Source organism: Equus asinus, chromosome 2 (genome assembly GCF_041296235.1).
Source record: "Equus asinus isolate D_3611 breed Donkey chromosome 2, EquAss-T2T_v2, whole genome shotgun sequence".
Lineage (NCBI taxonomy): Eukaryota > Metazoa > Chordata > Mammalia > Perissodactyla > Equidae > Equus > Equus asinus.
In genome coordinates this window covers 33,868,161-33,886,546 of record NC_091791.1, presented here as the reverse complement: position 1 = coordinate 33,886,546, position 18,386 = coordinate 33,868,161, and the positions used below count along the sequence as shown (strand labels likewise).

General features: G+C 45.4%; 1 protein-coding gene across 50 annotated transcripts in view; it reads right to left on the bottom strand.

The window, feature by feature from the left end:
• Positions 1-18,386, bottom strand: part of SORBS1 (sorbin and SH3 domain containing 1) — a 219,134-nt gene that overhangs the window by 9,891 nt on the left and 190,857 nt on the right. For 30 of the 50 annotated variants that reach the window (XM_070486370.1, XM_070486391.1, XM_014858439.3 and 27 more), the window contains 4 exons: positions 15,047-15,161; positions 14,772-14,897; positions 12,740-12,934; positions 10,650-11,423 (listed from right to left, as the gene is read on the bottom strand). In XM_070486370.1, the coding sequence (XP_070342471.1) occupies positions 10,650-11,423; positions 12,740-12,934; positions 14,772-14,897; positions 15,047-15,161 (1,210 nt within the window). The remainder of the gene's footprint in view (positions 1-10,649; positions 11,424-12,739; positions 12,935-14,771; positions 14,898-15,046; positions 15,162-18,386) is intronic. The other 20 variants (XM_044753540.2, XM_044753556.2, XM_070486620.1 and 17 more) reach the window with 1 other exon arrangement.

Below are 18,386 nucleotides of genomic sequence, written 5' to 3'. Positions count from 1 at the left end.
CAGTGGGTGCACAGGAGAAAAGGCAATGTACACAGTTAGAAGCAAGCTCCAGGCAATGAAATGGGAAGTTGGGAACATGGCTGCAGTGAGATAAGAATGAACAACACAGGGTCCCCAGTTTGATAGGGAAGACACACAGAATGGCTATCTTATGGAGCAGTTATGTCCCTCCACAACCACACACACTGGTCCCTCATTCTCAGTTGGCATCTACGGAAGGGCTGCTGTATCAAAAGCCAGTTTAATTTATGTTGTTGACTGGGAGCCTCCTCTGGCAAAGCAGGCTCATAACATTAGCAGGTATGCTATATTTCAGTCCTTACAAAAACGGAAAAAGAGAGTAACGCTTTTGAAAAGCCGCTTGGTAATATCCGAAGTATCAAACAAGACTGTTCTCCTGGAAAAATCTGCACAGGACGCACTCCAGCTACATAGGAGATGAGCTCAGATATCTCTCAGGGCAGAGCCTGCTTCCAGAAATAGAACTATGCATCCTGATACAGCTGTAGAAATGAAAACATCACTCCTCACTCACCAGTTCAGGTACCACATGCTGACATGGAAACACGGGTGCAATCATGGCCAAGCAAACCTGTCTTTTAAGTGGGACTCCCATAGTAGAGGCCAGGCCTTCACTGGAAAGGTGTTTAGAATCATTTTTCTCAGAGAGGAATTCAATTCCAAGCTCTGGGAAGTCTCCCTAAATATATATATTTGAAGAACAACCCTTGGAGAAATCCTCCAGGTAACCTGCAATAATAGCAATGAGCCATTGCAACTCCAAGATCTTCTAGAAGGGCACTCAGAGATCTTTTGTATATGACTCGCTTGTTTTACAGAGGCCCAGAGAGGGCGAGGGCCTCCCCTGAGGTCACACAGTGAATTAGAGGTAGACTTGTCTCTCGGATTCATCTACTGCTCCACCAGACCTTCTCTTTCATCCTCAGATCATTTCCCACATTGTCAAGTGAGTTCAGTGACATTATCTTCTCTGAGTCCCACAGAAACCCTGGAGACAGGCAGGACAATTTATCCTGTTATTTTCTAAAACCCAGAAAGCTGATGCTCAGAGGGGTTTAGTGCATTCCCCAAACACAGACAGCTAGTGAGAAGTAAAGCTGCCAGGCTAGTCTTTCTGCTCCACCACACCACCCCCTCCTGTTCATCTCCACTGTATATGTCCTCATCCTTTAGCATGCCCTGCAGGACCAACTTCCATCCTAGACATCACTCTATACTCTTGTCCTTTTGGGAAACCTCTTCAAGTTCTCCAAGCCCATTCCAATCTGCAATCACTTAAACGAGTCCCCTTGGACTCTGGCAGGAGTGAAGGAAGAGACAGAACTGGAAGAGGCCATCTCATGCTCCCTCTACAACATCTCAGGATCTACAGGGCCTTTGCCAGGTAAATGGGAGCTGACCTTGTATGGCCTCACTCACCACCCATCCAACCTCTGGATCAGGGCTTCTGTGTAACAAAGGAAAGTAATGATATTCCTTTACATTTCCAAGCACCTCCTATGTGGGCTTTCATGTGGTAGAAGAATGAAACTTATTCTGGGCTCCCTGAGTAGGTAATACCCACAGGCAGATTTTGACTTGATAGAACGAGAAGCTTTCTAAAAGAGCCGTCCAACGATAGAAGGGGCTGCCTCCAGAGGAAGTGAGTTGCCTGTCACAGCAGCCCTCCAAGCTGAGGCTGTGCTGACTGTTACTAGTTGGGATATCACAGAGCAGTGCTCCTAAACTTTAATGTATGTAGGTACACCTGGGATCCGTTAAAATGAAGATTCTGATTTGACACATTTGGGGTGTGTCCTGAGACTATGCATTTCTATTTGGTGAAGCTCATGCTGCTGGTCCACAGGTCAACTCTGGGGAGCAAGGCTGTAGAGGACCTCAATTATCTGACACTGAGGTTCTTTGGCTATAGTGTGCCAAGACTGATCTGCGTCACACCTCATGAAAATAAAAGTTCTCATAAAGATCAAAATATTTCCAAACTCCAGCGGGTGGTCTAATGACCTCAGGTGCAACGCAGAACAAAGAGGACGTGGACAATCTCCTGACATGATCTCCACAGCTTACAGAAGCCCACTAGCATCTTTCAATCAACTTAATTCCGAGGATTGACTGGAATAGATCATCTAGCAAATATTCGGCACTTAAAGAGGTTGGTGAATCAGATACAGTGAGAAGGACATGATATTTTACTATCCTTTTCTGTTGTAAAGCACTTTTTTATTTTAGCAGCTTTCAAAGCACATATAGGTCCATTACTTCATCTGACTCTTGTACTACCCCTTGGACTTTGGAGGGCAAAAAAGGAAATTTTAGGGCTCAGGGAAGCCTGAAGACTTGCACAAGGTGGCAAAGCCGGTGAATGCTGAGCCTCTCAGTGTCTGATCATCATACGCCACTTCCCTCTTGAGTCATATTGGGACAGCTGGTATAACCATGATAGCAACACCTGGCTTCTGTCTCTTCTGAAAACAGGCACTGTAACTGCTCTTCTTGATGACTTTTTCTTTAAGTAAAAGCTATGGTGTGAAGTAATAGATATTGCCCGGTCATTAACCCAAGGCTCCACAGTACTGGAAGGGAAACTGATAGTCCAGCTAAGACCTTCCTCGGTCTCAGGTCATATTCACATCAGAGGATAATCATCACCATAGCCTTAACATCTAGTGCAAACTTAACTCATCTGTAGGGATCACTTGATTCTTTAACATTTGTGGGACAAAATGAAGGAAGAAGGCAAGATAAACATTTATCCTATTTGCTAAGATTCAGTTTCTCCCTATTTGAAATGCTTTCCTTAGATTTAAATCAAACATCTGATAGGGATGAAATATAAACCAGTCTTTTTGGCTGGTGCCATGGGGTAGACCCTCAGTGGAGGTGGAAACTATTAATATCCATCACAGGGATTTGCCCTTCACTTTGAAGGTTGTTTACCCTCAGATTTTTTTCCTCTAGGCATATGTTTTTTCTCTCCCTGCCCCCATTTTCTAACCGTGTACAGCTTTATAGATCTCTTCCTCTGAACCTATGCAGTCCAATGTGGTAGCCAGTAGGCACATGTATCTACTGAACACTTTAGATGTGGCCAGTATGAAATGTGCTGTAAGTGTAAAAATACACACTGGATTTAAAAAGCTTAGTACAAAATAAAGAACGTAAAATATCTCATTAATAATTCTTACGTGGATTATATGTTAAAATGATACTACTTTAGATATATTGGGTTAAATAAAATATATTATTAAAATTAACTTCACCCGTTCCATTTTACTACCAGAAAATTTAAAACTACATATGTGGCTCACATCACAGTCCTACTGAACAGTGTTCCTTGATCCCACCCCAGGTCATCAGGGTCTGCCCTATTTAAGCCTAAAACCTGATACAAGTTCTAACCAGGCCCTCACCCAGGGTTAAGAATAAAGGGAGTATTATCCTACACTAAGTACATTTTGGACTCTTGCAGATACATTGCAGTTTTTCACCTTTACAAAAACAGCAGTCAGCCCAACACACACACATACATACACACACACACTGCACTTCCCTCCCCTCCCCCATCAACAGTAAGCAGGTGACAGATAGTTGCTGATTCAGAAACTGCTTTTCTTCCATATTTGAAGACGTACACACAAGTTGCCCCTCTTGGCCTAGAGCCCTTGTTTCATTTGCCCTGAGCGAGCAATCCTGCATGCGTCCTTGCTCTGTTGGCCTTCACTTCAGAAGTCCCTCAGAAACCTGATCCTAGCTTCCTTGGGGCCGTTAATCCCTCGGGATCGTAAAACACCTGGTGCTGCTGCAGAGTTACTAAGCATCCTCTTCCAGTTTTGGGTGTGTGCCAAAGCCTTGAAGACCAAAATAAATTGTCCACAGACTATGAAGAACAGCAGGAAGTCCTGGCGATGTGTGCAGGATAGAGGAACTCAACCTCAGTGTGGCCCCAAACCCCTCTCGAAATACCAGGAGTCTCTCGGAGATGCCATTCCTCTAATCATCTCACATCCCCTATCTTCTCATCTCCTCAGACCCCACCTCACCTTTCTAGTCACCCACAGTGGTCCCCCAGGGGTACACTGGACTGGGACTGAGAAAATCTGGGTTCCAGGCCAAGCTCTGACACTAATTTATTATCTTTTGAGCAAAATGCTTAACTTCTTTGGACTTCAAGTTCTTAATAAAATAAGGGGATTGTACATGATTTACATAAATGTCCTTTGGGCTCTTCCCAAAATGTCCAAACTCTGCCAGAGGAGTCGGAAGACCTGAATGATGTGGGCTCCTGGGTTTCAGCTCTAAGAAACCTCCACAGGACTCTCAACACAGTTTCTGACTCCACTGAGTTCTCTTGAGTTTATTGAGAAAAAGATCCCAGCTTGAACATAAAACACATTACAACCAATTAGTTCAACTGCTTACCACCTAGACTTAATCTCCTTGCAGATTACTCCATAGATAACACATGAGCTTTGTTGTAATTTGAACCCGATTACCACACTAAACTTAAATGCTCAGCCTTCTCCTCATAGTCTGCACTGTGGTCTTCAGTTTCTTTCCTCAAACAAGCAGAGGAGTAATGGCAAATGTGTATTCAAGTATGAAGAAACCAAAAGCTTTCTAAGAAGATACCTTTGTACTCAGAGTGGGAGAGAATGAGAAGCAGGACTAATTTGCAAAGTACAAATTCTGAATTTTATCAACTCTGGATTTGTGTAACCCAACATAAAAGGATTCTCCCATCTTCTACTTTTTTCCCCCATCTTCCTCTCTTAGGTAGACTAGGGTAAGGAGGACAAAATAAACTACCTTTGTTTCTTTTCCCTGTTAACCTCAGTATCACACAAGTATTTACTGAGTCCTAACTACACGCTATGTGCTAGCTGCTTTCATCTCCACATCTCATTTAATCCTCATAATAACTCAATAAGGTGGTCAACACTTACCGAGGCAGGATTTGAACCCTGGTCTCTCTGACTCCAAGTCCTGTGCATTCCCCTAAATCCTGGTCTTCTGGGCTTGTGCTCTGCCAGAGGCAGATGTTCTGATCAAGAGGTCACCTTAACTTGCCCAGTATTCTGCAGCTGTGGCATTAGGGTTTCTACTGACATCCACCACTTCTCCTAACACCTTGTCAAGGGTGGACACTTGAACTTGAGGTCTGAGTTCCCTTCCCTAGGTATTGAGAGAATACCTGCTGGTTATTTTTGTAAGAACTGCAGCCAATGTTTCTCCTTATCCCGTAAATTGTTAAATACTCTCTGCATTTATTCAGAGATTTCCCTCCTGAGTGAGTCAAAGGAAAATGTTTTCCACTTTCAGTTGGCTATCTTAACATTTTTAACTTCCTTTCTGTTCTCAGAAGTTGCATCACATGCTTTCTCTTCTATTTTTGATTTCCATGCTCGCAGCAGGCCTATACCTTTGTTCTTATCTTTCTGGGAACTAACCTACTTTCCACGTGCTAAGGGACATTCCCTCGAAGTCACCAAAGCCCATCTTTCTGTGGTCAGTTGAGTAGCTTTCCTTCCGCTCCTTTCTCTAAGGCCGTAGACTAGTCTGTCGTGTTTCTCAGATGCATGCTTCGAGGACACACAGCTTTCCTGAATACTTTTATTTTAAACTTCATGCCCTCAAATTTTATTGTTTGACTGGCTTCCTTCCCTTTAGGAAACAAACTGACACCACTAAAGCTTTGCCACTTTTCTCAGGCCTCAGTTTTCTCATCTCATCATAAAAGTCAAACAGATTGGGGATTCTTACCCTGGGGATCCATGGACTCATGGGAGCTCTCAGATGGACTCAGGTGGGAATCTCTTCATACTTTATGCAAAATTCTGTGTGTGCCACCCTCTTCCCCAAACTGTGGCCTAGAGTCCTCCAATGACCTCAGATTCTCAAACTTTCCATGATCCAGAAAATGTTACGAGTCACTGGAGTAGATGATCTTTAAAGATTATTTATTTTTTTTAAAGTATGCATTTTGGTGAGGAAGATTGCCCCTGAGCTAACATCTGTTGCCAATCTTCTTTTTTTTGTTTTTCCCTCCCCAGAGCCCCAATACATAGTTGTATATCCTAGTTGTAGGTCATTCTAGTTCTCCTATGTGGGATGCTGCCACAGCATGGCTTGATGAGCAGCGTGTAGGCCCATGCCCAGGATTTGAACCAGCGAACCCTGGGCAGCTGAAGTGGAGCATGTGAACTTAGCCACTTGGCCATGGGGCCAGCCCCTAAAGATTCTTTTTAATTCAGATATTCTATGAGGCTCTCTCACCAACTGCAGGGGCTCAAAAACCAACGCTGGACGCCAGTCAGCAAACCACTATTTACTTGGGGAAGCTCAGTAAATATTTGATGATGCCAATGACGGAGATTTCCAAGATACTCCTCCCCTTTCCTTTCTTGATTAATTGTTCTAAACTTTCTTGGCCAAAATTACATCCAACAAAATCCAAGAACTGGTTGATGATTCTGAATTCTTGGGCATTTTGTATGTATGTGTTTGTCCACTTAGTTAAGTTGTTCCTCAAATAATAAAAGGAAAAACTTTCATTTTTCAATTGAGATGGTCTGCAGATCTAGAGCAAAACTACTTAAAATTTTGTATTTGTTCTTCTTTCTCCTTTCAACTGAAATTCACACAGGATTTTTAGCTAATCATAGAATATCAAAGCTAGAAAGAATTTCACTTCTCTTCTCAAATCTTTTGCCATGGACAGGGAAGCTGTCAGAGAAGGGAAGTCACTCCTCCAAAGGCACACAGCAGCCCAATGGCAGAGCTGAAGCTAGAACTCAAGTATCCTGACTTTCAACGCAGTGCTGTTCCCACCCAATCCTGGGTTCCCCTGGACACCCCCTGCACTCCATTTACCCACTTCTGCTGTTCAGAGAACACACACCTAAAACATGCAACCGACCCAACGTGATATCAGTTCGGGAGTCTACAAAGGAGTGAAAAGTCAAACCGTTTCACAAGTGTTCGCACATCTGCAGAGAGCTAGGGGCAGCAGGTGACTGGACAGGTAACTAAGGGGAAGGAAAGCAGCAAAGCTGGGATTCAGCACCAAACAGGCAAGTTTGACAACGGATTCGCAAGGGTCACCTGACTGTGAGGAAGATGACTGGCACGCTGTTAGGAGGTGCTGCTGAATGTCCGTGAGGCACCGACGAGCCCGTCCAAGCTTTGCTCCCAGCCCCTTCTCCAGACTCTCCCCTTCCATCCACCTGCAGACCCCCTAAGTCTCATCCAAATCAGGAGCCCACCATTCCCCACCCCACTACATGTTCCTACTTCTGGGCCTTGGCTGGCCTATTTGCTTGCCTTGAATGCTGCCCCCTTGCTGTTTACCTATTGCAAAACTCCCTGTTCTTTAAGCCCCAGATCAAACGCCACTTTTCTCATGAAGTCTTTCCAGACAGCCACCTTCCCCCTCCTGCTGCTTATTATTTCTCCCCATCTTGAACTTTCAGAGTGAACTGTTTGTGACTCTCCTTCCTTGTCTGCATCATAACTATTTATGAAGATGTCTTATTCCCCCAATGGAGAGTATACACTCCTTTAGTTGGGGTCAGTCATTTTTTATGTTCACTCAACAAATATTTATTGAGACCATCCATATACCAGGTGTCATGGTCCCTGATCTTAGGGCACTAATACTCTTATGGTGACAAACAGAAGCAACGGGGTGAATACAAGAGAGCTGAGATGTGCCCCCATAGGTCAGGTGCAGGGGGCTGTGGAAGCACAAAGTCAGAGCACTGAATCCAGTCTTGCAGGGGTAGAGGTAAGTTGTCAGGAAGGGCTTCCTGGAAGAAGTAACATCTAAGTGGAGAAGTGCAGGACAGGTGGGAATTATTCAGACAAACAAGCAGGCGAGGCTTTGGAAGATGAGGCTGACCTGCTGTCTAAGGTCAGATCACATGAGGCCTTCTGAGCCTGTGAAGGCAGAGAGACTTTCCTGAGAGCAACGGGAAGCCCCTGATGATGTGCACCCCTCTCTCTCTTGCAGCGCTTAGCACAGTGCCTGGAACATCCTGGATGCTTGAATGAAAGTAAATGATCATAACATTTCAGAATGTCTTTTCATTTAAGGCTCTCAGGTTAAATTCCCTTTGTTTATTGGTCAGACACTCAACCTAGCTTCCCAACAACTATAATAAAATTGGCCTTTTGGTTCAGATCCCCACAGCAAGGAGAATAGTGACTGGCAGTTTTCCTGATAACAGAAACTGGTCTGAAATGCATTTATCCAAATAAGCAACACAGCCTGAGGTCACGTCATCCTGAACAGAGAACACCTGTCATTTAAGTCCCTATCATCTTTAGCTTTGACACCCAGAGAGGGCCTCAAGAGGCAGAAAGATTCTTTTGAAGGACCCCACTTCCCGAGTTGCTGGCTCCTGCTCCCAGGCACAGGAGGGCAAAGGAAAGGGGTGAGGAAGGAGGTGTGTGGGGAGGGGCCCTTTTCACGCAAACCTCTAGCTCTTAACAAGGAGGCCAGCGTACAAGGCCTGGGCACACCCATGGAGAAGGGGCTTGAGCTGGAAGAGCAGGAGGAAGGGAGGTGACAGGAAGTGGTCCACTTGGGGTCTGGCGGTCCCCAAAGAAAGGAAAATCAACTTTCAACAGGCCCGGCTTTCCGTGTTGCCAGCTCCTCCCCTCCTATCCTCCATTAGGAAGCGGGAAGTGTACACCGGACCTTACTCGGAGCTCCAGCACCACGCGCTCTTCCTGTATACACTGGGTCCTGGAATCGGGCCTTATGACTCACTGCTGACAATAACAAGGTCTCCAGGCACCGTGGGCTGACTTGCAATGTTTACAGAATTGTTCTTGTGTTACAGACATTTAATTCTTTTCAATAGCCACTTCACTACCTCTCCCCAGTGAACTATTCTTTCCTTCACTGGACACGCCCTTTTCTTCCTCATAGAACACACATTCCAGGGGCACCTGTTCTGGGGCCAGGCAAAGCCTTCCCCAGGTATTGCTATTTTCCATCAGCCCCACACTCAGGGCAGGACCACCAATCCACTTTTATGGTGCCTTCCCCCAGGCAAGGCACCACACTTACCACATTTAATCCTCACAACTGTCCTATGAGGGAGGGACTGTCACTCCTACTTTGCACACCAGAAAACTGTTGCTCAAGGAAGTGAAGTGGCTAGCTAGTGAAAGGCTAAGCCTGATTATTTATCATTATGCCACACTGCCCTTCTCTGCAGCAAACGATCCTCCACTCCCGATGGTTAGGCTGGAGCTGGAGGTCTGGCCTCACCTGTGGTCCAGGCCTCTGTGCTCCTGAAGCCTCCAAGTACGCCTCTATTACTGCTCTGTCCGCCAGTCTCACTGGAACATAGGCTCCTCAAGGGCAGGGATGCGATGCCCTCTGTACCCTGCCCAGAGGCCGGTATCCACAAGCCTTGAATAAGTATTTGTTGAATGAATAAAGAAAACTTTAAAGGGAAACTGGGACTGTAGGTCTGAGGATCAAGCATAGTCTCTGTTGAGGCATAGTACACAGTAGATAATAAATGGTTTGAAAACATCTTCAAGAATTCCATCTGGTTCTCAAGACATTCTAGAATGTTCTCAGTTCCAGCAGCAGTTCTAGATCACCCCAAATGGATAGCTTCCATTTACAAAGTGCTAACCATGTTCTGTTCCCGCTCCCCATGCTTGGCACTTCACAGGCATTACTTCATGGAATCCTCTCAACCACTCTATGAGGTAGGTGTCACCTCCATTTCACAGATGAGAAAACTGAGGCTCAGAGAAGGGAAGTAACTCCCAAGTCACTAGACAGTAAGAGGCAAGCAGGCATTCAAACCTGGCTACTTTGGAGAAGCTGCCCAAAGTCTTTGACTTTTGGGGTATTCAACAGCATAGCCAAAACTAGAATCATGACCTACTTGTCAAATTTATCTCCCCACCAAATTTTTCAGCCCTCAACATGCCCTAAGGCCACCGTGGTCCAAAACCTGAAATCTTTGCAGCTGACCCAGACAGAAGATGGGACAGTCACCTAAAAATCCGGCGTGCCCATTCAAGGACCCCATACCTGTCAGAGCCCCAGCACTGGGCCTGCACGCCCCTCCTCAGAACCAATGCATCTGTTCATCAGTGAACAGAGGCCCCGCAATCCCACACAAACACGAGACAGGACGAAGACCTGACGGAGCTGAGCGCAGGCAGAGCGCCATGGGTTATGGAAACAAAGTGCGTCTCACACAAAACCAAATCACACTGAGCAAACCGCAGCCTGGTGTTCTCAGCTGTGTTAGTCAGAGCAAACCGAGGACGATCTCCAAGTCATGAATGGGGCATGAGGAAGGCCTGCCTTCTCTGGGGCTTTTGCATGGCGCCAGGAGACACCCAAAGTGGGGGTAATTTCTGTATCACCTCAAGAGGCCAGAAGACAGACTGTCCTTTGCCTTCAACTGTCCCCAGCCCTGACACCTTAATTGATGACCCCTCCATTCCCTCCTGGGTAATATTTTTGCTCCCAAGGCAAGCAAACGGGTCTCACTGGCATCTACTCGGCCTCGGTAGATGGACCATGGGTGAGACGTCCGGCCCACCCTGCCAACTGAGACGCCAAGGCACACACAGTCATGCTGCAGGCCTACCTGGCTCACACCACTCCGAGCAGCCTTCCTCTCAGCCTGCTCGCCACCTCTATGCAGCTCTGTCTGCTCAGCCTCCCTTCCCGGAAAAGGGCTACCCAGGGGCTTGCTGGGCCGGCTCTCCTCTGGGGTGTGGAGATCTGAGAGTCTCTGTTCAGTGCTCAGGCACCTGACCACGTCTGAAGGTTTCAAGCAGCTCTTCTTAGAGATCTTGGGTCCACCAGGGCATCTCTCACCTGCCTCCCTCTCTGCTTTCCTCTCATACCATCTGCTCTCTTCTCGCCATGGCTGCCGCTTACCCTGGCTGCTAAAGGCATTGCTAAGCTCTGAGATGACCCTATCAGAGCTCCCAAGCGGTGGCTGGGAGAAGCTATCCTGGCGGACACCTGAAGTTGGCATATGGATACCACTGTCTCCATTGACATGAAGGGAGGCCTGAGTACTGGGTGCCAGGGAGTAGGCTTTGTGGGGGGCGGGAAGGGCCAGTGGGGAAGCTATCGAACGTGGGGTGGAACGATCTGACCAACTCGAGTGGGGTAGGCTGAGGGACAGGGAGGGATTGGGCCTTGCCATCAAGGCGAGGTGGTCAGTGTCATAGATAGAAGCCTCTGGCAAAGGAGGCAAGGGTGGGGTCAGGGCCAGAGGACGCCTGCCTGGGACCCCTACAGTCAGCGAGATCCACTCAGAGGTGACGGCATGCATCTCAGGGGACAGGGCTCGGTGGGGGTAAGGCAGAGATGAGGGGGCTCGCATGATAAGCTTGCTGTGACTGGGAAACTTGAAAAGAAAAGGAGAGAGAGGAAAACAAAAGAAAGAAGCAAAAGGTACAAGCGTCAGCATAAAGAAGAAAGAGGAAAATAATCACAAGGGACATATAGAGAGGAATGAAACGGAAAAGACGAGCGGACACTCTGGTGTCCAGAGAGGAAGTTGTGTGGTTAGGTCTGGAGATAAACTGGGATGTGCGTGTGTGCAGGCGGGGGAGGAGGGGAGAAGCAAGTGGTATGGAGATGGGAGAAAGGGTCCCATCACTGCAGGTACACGTGGTGCCGGCCTGGTTTGCAGAATCAGACTTGCAAAGGGACACACTGGAAGCTCCCCACCCAACCCACCCAACAACCTCTGCAACTGAAGCCCTGACTCAGAACCACGAGGTTAAAACATGACCTGCCACTGCCCTGGCCTTTCCTTGGCTTTTATTCTCTCTAGGGGGCCCGGCAAAGGGCCTTCCAGAGAAGAGTATGAGCAGTGTAGTCATTTTGTTTTATAGTCATGCTTGCCTATGGTCAAGTGAAAAATCTAGTGGAGTTCCCCATATTATTACAAAGCAGAATGCCCTCCTGAGCCAGTGATGGCGGGTGGAAGAGGAGGAAATGGTTAGAAGATGAGAGAAAAGAAGCACTATCCAAGTGTCATCCCAGGTCCCTGGGTCCTGTTCTCATCCCTCTGGACATCAATCTCTTTCACAGGAGGTCAGCCCACCATGCCTCCCCAGAGCCCAAGGTCCTAATTTTTTCTTGGCTTTGGGAAAACGGGGATGGGTTTGGAGTAATGTATATTTTAAAATGTTTCCTCATAATTAATGTTCAGGTAAGCAAACATCTTATTATAAACCTACTGCCTTTTAGCCCAGTGTAGATGAGTTCCTTTTCCAACCTAGTTTCTGCTTGTAAAGAATACTCTGGATCTTTATCTTCTGCAGGCCAACCTTGACCAACAAGATGACTAAGAGAACCACACTGGGCCATGGTATGTATGGTACCGTGGTGGCACCCAGGGCACCAGCTTCACAGAGGATGGGATGTTCCCAGTACAGAGTTTTGGACCAACCGATAAAGACTCTTATTTCTCTCCCTAGTCATCTTTTCCCCAGAGCAATCAGCTTAAGTCCCTCCTTTATCCGCTAACATTTCTCCCACCAAGTGCTGAAAAATGTCATCTGTATGCATGAAAACCCCAGTGTGTCTACTCTACATTGCTCAGGACAGTTCTTAGTCACAGTGCTGAAGAACTATCCCAGAGGGGCTATTTGCCAATAGCACTGTGTGTTTGTCATGCTGAATACGAAAGCCAGTGATGAGAAGCTTAGGTACCTGTGGGCTTGCAGTGGCACTACGACTTGGGGAAGAGGAGAAAGGCAGGTCGATGTAATCCACAGGGTTTTTCACCAGTGGCCTTTTGATCACGTCCACATAGGTGATGGGGAAGATGCCTTGCCGGGACGTCCCTGGGATCCTCCCTTCGTACCAGTTCTCATCCACCTGTCGAAGCAGCATGATCCTCTCACCCTATAAGATACAGCAAGGTAAGGGTCCCTGTCCCACCACGCCTCAGCATGTCTGAGGCCCTGCCTGAACCCTGCTGTCCTGCATTGTTTATTGCTCAGAAAATCCTTCCTTGCTGGACCTGGATGGAATTAATTTCACTGGACTAGAGATGCTAACAGCACTAGAGCCACCTGGATGCTGGGAAGTGAAGCTTGGTCTCTAAATATTTCAGTAAAGGAGAAGGCCACATTCATTCCCCCAGGTTAGCAGACAAATGTAGTGTTTTGACTCATTTAATACAAAATAGACAGAAATCCGATCTTCTCTAAGGCAAAGGTTTTGGGGGGTTATCTTTTTCCCTCCTTTTAATAACTTTATTTTTTCCTGCATTGTTCTAGAAAAATTAAAACACAAGTAAACATAAAGCAGAAAATAATCATTACCCATAATATTATCATGTGGGCATAATCACTGCTAATGTTTTGACAAAGGCACTTCCCAGATTTAATCCTATACATGTGAATTAGACTTGCATATATTTTTTTCTTAAGATAATTGTGTATGCACTGTATTTCCCTTTTCCAACTCGTTGTTTTATACTTAATAACCTACTTATTTGTGAGCTTTATTATTTGGAGCCTCCTAATTTGTCAAGAAATATAATTCTACAGTTTTATTGGTGTTGCACAGCTTAATGGACCACTGCAGGGTCTTCTTTTTTTTTTTTTTTTTTTTAAAGATTGGCACCTGGGCTAACAACTGTTGCCAATCTTTTTTTTTTTTTTTCTTCTGCTTTATCTCCCCAAACCCCCACTGTACACGGTTGTATATCTTAGTTGCATGTCCTTCTAGTTGTGGGATGTGGGACGCTGCCTCAACGTGGCCTGACGAGCAGTGCCATGTCCGCGCCCAGGATCCGAACCCTGGGCCGCCGCAGCGGAGCGCGCGAACTTAACCACTCGGCCACAGAGCCAGCCCCATGCAGGGTCTTCTATTGTACGTATAATGATGTGATTACTAGTCTCCTGATGTTGGGCAATTAGGTTGCTTCCAATGTTTCTCTTTTCTGTGAGATGGCTCATCTTTTTCCAAGGCATGTGCTCACTTCCTTCAACCCTCAATACAATTACTAACTTTAATAACTTTAGCAAGCCAGAGAATTCTGACATGTAAAGAGGGTGTTTGAATTCCTGGGAAGAACAGAGTCTCTGCATGGCTTAATTGTGTTCAAAAAAGCATGCAGAGCTCCTCGAAGGCAATAATGGTGATGATGATGCTGGCATCTCCTGTTTACTGAGCACTGACTAGATCCATGTGTCATGCTGGGGGCTTCACATACGTTGTTTCATTTAATCCTCTTACAAGAGCTCTATGAGGGCCATTTATCTTCATTTTTTATATGAGGAAATGGGGCTCAGAAAATTATTTAACTCCCCAAAAGTCACACAGTTGATATTCTGTGACTTTTGACTTTAAAGTTTTCAGACTTCTCCGGTGCCGAAGCACTTGCTTTTCTCCCCTTGGCCACACTGATATATTGTAAAACCTAGTGGCCAACACAGTACTTACCACATCATTAGGTGCTCAATAAATGTGGGCTGCATATAGCTTATAAAAGATGTCCGAGATTCCAGAAACACTGCCTTTAGTTAGTGAAGTCAATGTAGTTAAACCTTGACAAGCCTAGGGTCTACTTTTAAATACTTCACCTCAGAAAATTCTCCAATTGCCCTTAATGCAATCCTTGATTGGGCGCATCTCTTAGGCATACCGACTGGCAGGCCACTGCAAGGCCACACCCCACAATACCAGCACCATCCAACAGAGCCCCAAAGCATCGGATGAGAGGGTGGCTTACCTTCCTGAAGGACATTTCTACTTGTGTGTCACCATTAAAGTTAAACTTAGCAATAGCTTCTCCATATTCCAAAACCTGCACTGGTGTCAACTTTTTGGGCTGAGCCTTCTCAGCAGGAGGAAGCAGCTGGGAAAGGAAAAGACGCAAAAGCAAAAGAAGAGAGGAAAATGGGGAAATGAGAGGAGAGGAGGAAACAAAACACAAGTTTTCAGTAAATAAATGGTGCTTTGGGCACAACCAAAGGATATTCCTTAGAAAGAAAGGAGCTGCGGTACCTCAATGTAGGTGCGCGGGAAGATGCCCACGCGGCCGTGGTGCTCTCCCTCATACCAGTTCTGATCAATCTGCTTGTAAATGTAAACGATGTCTCCCTTCTGCAGAGGAAGCTCCCTGTCAACAGAGGGTCATGGCATTTTAGCAGATGTTTCAATATGTGTAAGAGGAAGACACTCAGTTTTTTAGCAAAAGGAGACCTCAAGTGAGGTCAAAGGGAATAAATTACAGAAGAGGGGGCTCCACATTTGAAAGTTTGAATCTCACTATTCAGGAAATTACATTACCTTTGGCATTTTTCTAGTCTCTTGTGGAATCAATGTTAACTTTCACACTGACGAGCACTCGAAAGTGCTCAGAGGCCTTGTTAGTTTGCTGTGGTTTTTCTCAGTTATCTTCTGTGAATGCCAGTCTTATGCTCAGCATATTTATGCAACACACAGCAATGCACCCAGCAATCTTAGCTGATGTCCATTAAATGATGAAAAATGTCTCCTAGATACTTTCACTGCCTTCACTACCCTCTTCTATGCCAATAGCAAGGCATGCCTTCATTGCTTTAAACTACCCTCAAATTATTTGCACTAAATTGATATCCTGATATTATTTCCTCCATTTAGCCACCCATCCACCTATACACTTTGTCATCTATCCATCTATCATCATGCAATAGAAAAGCTCTGAAAGTAGGCCAATCTGGGTTCAAAACCCAGTTATACCATTTACTAGCTCTGGGGCCTTGGGCAAGATTCTTATCTCTGAGATACTTTATCAAAATAGGAGCTAATTCAGGGTTGTTGGAGAATTCAGCAACAGACTACTAACAAAACACCCAGATGGTGCCTGATATATTGTTAACACTCAGTAAATGTAAATTAATTTCCTTTTCAACATGGAAAAGGGATCTTGGAAAGAAAAGTAGATTTTCCTTCAAATGCTCTTCATGTCTTTTTTTTTTTCAATATTTCCATATCCATCCCTTTGTTTGCCTCAATAATAATGGTGTTAACCTCTAACCAGGACTTTTTATTTTATTTTTTTTTAAAAAAAAAGAGAAACATAAAGATAAATTATAAGCAAAATGAAAAAAGGAGAACAAAAATTATAACTTGAAATTTTCTTGAATTAAAAAAAAGTGACCTAGATCTTTTCCATTTGAGTCAAATCAATAGCATGGAAAGCAAAGTCTCTGACTTCAATTTGGAGGGGTGTGCCTGCTTTGCAGTGTGCCAGGAAGTCCCACGGTACATGAGAGCTGCTGGCTAAACAATGGGGGCACATGTGGAAAACTTCACAAAGTCAGCACTGTGCTGAAGGAAAGAACAAGGCAGCCTTTGTGGGTCTCACATTGGTAGACAGGATTCTAATCCTAAAGAGGCCCATGAAGGGATTCTGGGCATTCATCTCCGCAAGAAGGAAAGTCTTTGGCCAAATTTTTGCCATCGTCCTCCTTGGGGGTGTTTCTGAATCCCGCCCCCCCCACCCCGACTTTAGCTCCAACTATGAACACATGGATGTGCAAGACCCTCAGCATAGCCACCCTGCTGGAGACCTACAGGCTGCACACTCTGCCACCCTCAGTGACTTGCAGCTGTAGAGGCAGAAGGCTGTGACGGCCCCACTGGTAAGAAGGGAGGATAGCTTGTATGAGAATGAGAGGTCTGTAGTCGTGGCCAGAGATGCACCACAGGGTGCTTGGGGCTGCCACGTTCTTGTACTCTGGACCACACCCCAATCTCCCAAAGAAATACATGACAGAGTCTGGCAGTAACAAGGTTTGAGAAATGATCACATGATATACTTTAGATCTTTTCTGGAGTGTCACCACGTACATTGGCACAGTAGAGGCTCACAGGAGCCTTGGGAAGGAAACTTGTTTAGCCTTGTTGAATCCTGTGTTCCCACAGAACACTTTTTTGAGTAATATACTGTAGGGAAAAACAGAACCCAGTGACAGAAGATGTTTAAAAGACTCAGGTCTATGGATCTGTCGTTTACTCCTTTTAAAAGTTTTATTAACTTCTTTCGGAGGCAGCATGGTATGATGAAAGCACTGACTCAGGAGAAAGGAACCCTCTCTCCAGCACGAGCAACAGTGATAAATGGTGACAAGTTCTGTCTATCTCAGCTTTCTTACCTGTTCTATTTGACAGGGTTGCTCTAAAGACAAAATTGTTTCAAGATGTTGCTAAATGAAATCTAGGTAAATGTAACATTATCATCACAACACCATTCAATGAATATTATATGGACCTTTCTCAATTCAAAGAAAAAGGGAAAGGTATCTACTTGATTCAACTAAAAATTTATATATCTGTTATCCTGTCTCTGGTTAAAACAAAAAGGGGGAAGCGCTGACTTCTGCTACACTGTGCCACATGTTTTACAAGGATTACCCCAGCTGTCCTGCAGGAGAGGCATTTTTATGCCCATCCTACAGATGAGGAAATTTGAGGTGGAAGAGGCTGATGACTTGCCCACGGTCAGAGAGACAGTAAGTGGCAAAGTCAGGATTCTAAAGCCCATGATCTTTGCAGCACATTATGCTGCCACCTCTTGATAGCTGATGAGCTAAAGGACTGGAGTAATTACAGACAAACCCAAGTGCACTAGATTTGTGCCTACGTTCTGGAAACTCTGGCCCAGTCACTCGTTTTGTGTTGGAGGAGGTCAGAATTATGGCTGAGCAGCCTCCATGGCCCAGCATCCGAGGACAGGGAGCTCTCCCTCTCATCACCAGACATGAGGCCTCCCATCAGCAGGATAACGGGATGGCTGCTGATCATTGCTGCCAAAGAAAACTCACTGCCCATTTTAATCCATAATTGGATATGAAGTGAACAGCTTCCTTTTGGAACCCAGTCTTTGGTAGTGTTTCCCAAATTTCATTCCATGGAAAATATAACAGTTTCCTGGTTGTCTAAATTTAGATAATACTGGGTTAAATAAACCAATCAGATTAGGTTTCTTCATTGAAAGACTTCTAGAGCCATTAAAATGCCAACAGCAAAGTATATCTTCAAGGGGTGCAGGAGGTATAAACAGTATGCAGTGGTTCCCAGACTCATTTCTATGATGGAACACTTTCTTGGAGAAATATTTTACAGAGCTAGCACTCCGGGGAACATACTTAGAGAAGTGCTGGTCTCCTGCGGGTTCCCACAAGCCTTTAATCTCTCAGGATATTACAGCAAACTGGTACAGTTATCATCCTAGAGACTAGTTCAAGTTCCTTCCACAGAAAGGGTGGGTGTAACAGTACAGACCTCAGAGGATTACAGTGTAACCTATGTAACACTGTGACATAAAGTACTTTGTAACATATGTAAAAAGCTTTGAACA